The sequence below is a fragment of the Anopheles aquasalis genome, chromosome 2, assembly GCF_943734665.1.
Source record: "Anopheles aquasalis chromosome 2, idAnoAquaMG_Q_19, whole genome shotgun sequence".
Lineage (NCBI taxonomy): Eukaryota > Metazoa > Arthropoda > Insecta > Diptera > Culicidae > Anopheles > Anopheles aquasalis.
In genome coordinates, this window is record NC_064877.1 from 80395647 (window position 1) to 80398146 (window position 2500).

At 47.5% G+C, this 2500-nt stretch overlaps 1 protein-coding gene across 45 annotated transcripts in view; it reads left to right on the forward strand.

The window, feature by feature from the left end:
- The window catches only part of LOC126569102 (zinc finger protein 271), a 49463-nt gene that overhangs the window by 27556 nt on the left and 19407 nt on the right, over positions 1–2500 (forward strand). For 40 of the 45 annotated variants that reach the window (XM_050225939.1, XM_050225932.1, XM_050225941.1 and 37 more), the window contains one exon: positions 1803–1886. The exons of the other annotated variants lie outside the window; for them this stretch is intronic. In XM_050225939.1, the coding sequence (XP_050081896.1) occupies positions 1803–1886 (84 nt within the window). The remainder of the gene's footprint in view (positions 1–1802; positions 1887–2500) is intronic. 45 annotated transcript variants of the gene reach the window in all.

Genomic DNA, 2500 nt, shown 5'->3' on the forward strand with positions numbered 1-2500 from the left:
CTAGCATAAAACTGCGGAATTTATTCATTTGTTTTGCCTCCTTAATTGCTGCAGAAAGAGGAGTGTCGGCGCAGAAGAGAGTGAGGAATGGGCTGGCAGTGTTTTCAGTACCTTAGCATATCATCTCCTACGCCTTTGGCTGTGTCTTAAAAGCATGTGTTTGAAACAACACAATCGCAAACACGCGCCCAAAAACGTTGAGCCACCGCGCAGTCTCTTGTCGACTAGGCCTTGATCACTCACTACCGCCCTTTGTCGTATGGGTTCGGTGATTATATGCTGCTCAAAATTATCCTTACGCGCACCGCAACGAAGGTGGTTGATCGGTGGAAAGCTCATGAACCCCGTGCCCCCTACGAGTCTGTCTGCCTGTTTGTTTTACTGTCGGAATTCAAAATTTTGGTTTTTCCAACTTGTTTTTTTTTTGGCGGAAAATTCGATCAGAAACAACAGGCGCGCGCTCACGGGGGCAGAAGAGGTCGAGGTCAGAGAAGGTGAATTGTTTTTATTTCTGACCTAGCGATACGGAGTGTGTGGATGTTGCACGTTTTCTCCTGTGGCACAAAAGGGCGACATCATTGCAGTAGCGTAATTCGGACAATTGATACTATTTCGGCAAACCTTCACCGCCCCTCCTCCCTCCTCAACACACCATGCACAGAAAAGCGATCGATTTTCCATTCCATCTCTCATGCGTACGATGTTTTACACTCGGGATGACGGGGATATTCCCTTCCCGCTATTCTTTTGCTTGGCAGATAGAGTTCGCAAAACGATGAGAGAGGGAAGGGTACAGAATCGATGCACAATCCCAAACCGTTATCCAAAAAAAAAAAACACCCAAAATACAAAATTCTAAATTGAAAAATGATGGCCCCAAAATATGACGGACGAGAGAAAATGAGAGTTTGAAAAGCACAACACACAGAGCACACCCCCAACTTCCGAGCAGACAGCATCGCGTTCCTCTCAGGCTCTCTGATGACGGTGGTTAAGAGTTTTCCTTCGTCTACCATCCTTTGCCCTCTTGCTAGTGAAAATTTCGGAATCGTCCCCCACGGCCGCCCCCCAAATTCCCCCATGGAGAAGCTCGACGGAACAGTAGGGTGATGCGCGTGGGTGTGATTTGTTTTGTGTCAAACGCACACAGCGGTCGCGTGCACCAGGTGCACATCACATTACTGACTTCATTACTTTCTTTACATTCTACTTCTCAACTACTATCACCCGGTGGTAGAGCGGTGTCGTCGTTGTGCGAGATAAATATCATAAATGCTTTTTTTTCTTTCCTTAGATTTGTTCATGTAGGATCGTTCGATCAATATTAGCGTTTTTCACCCCCCCGTTTAGTTTCTCATTATCTGTTACTGTTCTTCACCACCACATATTATAATGCCGCTTGCTATGCAAACCTCCTTTACAACCCCTCCTAATCGTTTGGACAATCGCGTGATGTCTGCTGTATCCTCCTAGCAGCCCCCGTTGTCTGGTGACAATTTCATAACATTTCGTTTTTCTTTCCCTTTTTTCTCTTATGTTTCGTTCTTTCATCTTACTACGATCCTTCTTCACATCGCTAACACATCTGCGTTGTAAACGTCGCGCATCGGCCGCGCTCTTGGTGTGTTATTGGTGGGATACGATGTGATTATTCGTGCGGCGGGGCGCGCCCCTCCTTTCGCCCGTGCACACATCGGCACATGAAAATGTGTGTATCTGTCTCTCTGTCAACGATCCGCCACCGACGCTCGATCTGCGCAAATCATGTGAAAACGGAAAAAAATCGAATTCTAACCCCGAAGATGGCACACGGGAGAAACTCCTTACCATTGCACGTACTGCGAGAAAAAGTTTGCAAGAAAAGAACACTTAACCAATCACGTCAGGTGAGCCGATATTTGTCGATCTTCAAGCAACACTGTGTTCTTCCAACCTTCCAACAGTCCTCCCGCCCCCCCCCCCCCCCCCCCCCATTCCTGTCACCACCATCTTCCTGGATCTGGCTTTTCCTGGAGCGACGAGAGGGGGGGAGTAGGCGAGAACGGTGCATTTCGACGACGCCCCCTTTCGCCTCTTATTCGCGAGCCATTTCAAGAAAGACTCTGGTCACGATGCGAGGCGTGTGCGCCGCGAATGTGTGTCATTGGGGTGGGCTTCTATTCTGCCAAGAAAGAGGAGATGTCATCGTTGTAATTTCGGTCGGAGTGCAACTAGCCTTGGGTGAGGCTAGGGGTTGTACACTCCGCACCAAATGCAGAAGGAAAATTATAATCTTTGTATACTATAGAAATCTATTCGAACGCACCTGCGGTTATGATCATGGACACTATCTTTGCGAACGGTTAAACAATATTAATCTCCCACAGCCATACGGAAGTTGTAGAACGAACGAAAAAGAATGTAGCATATCCTTCCTCCACATCTACACATAAACACACACGAGAATCTAATTACCTCACTTCCGATTTAGGATACCCTTCCGGGGTAGGAGTTCCCCGTT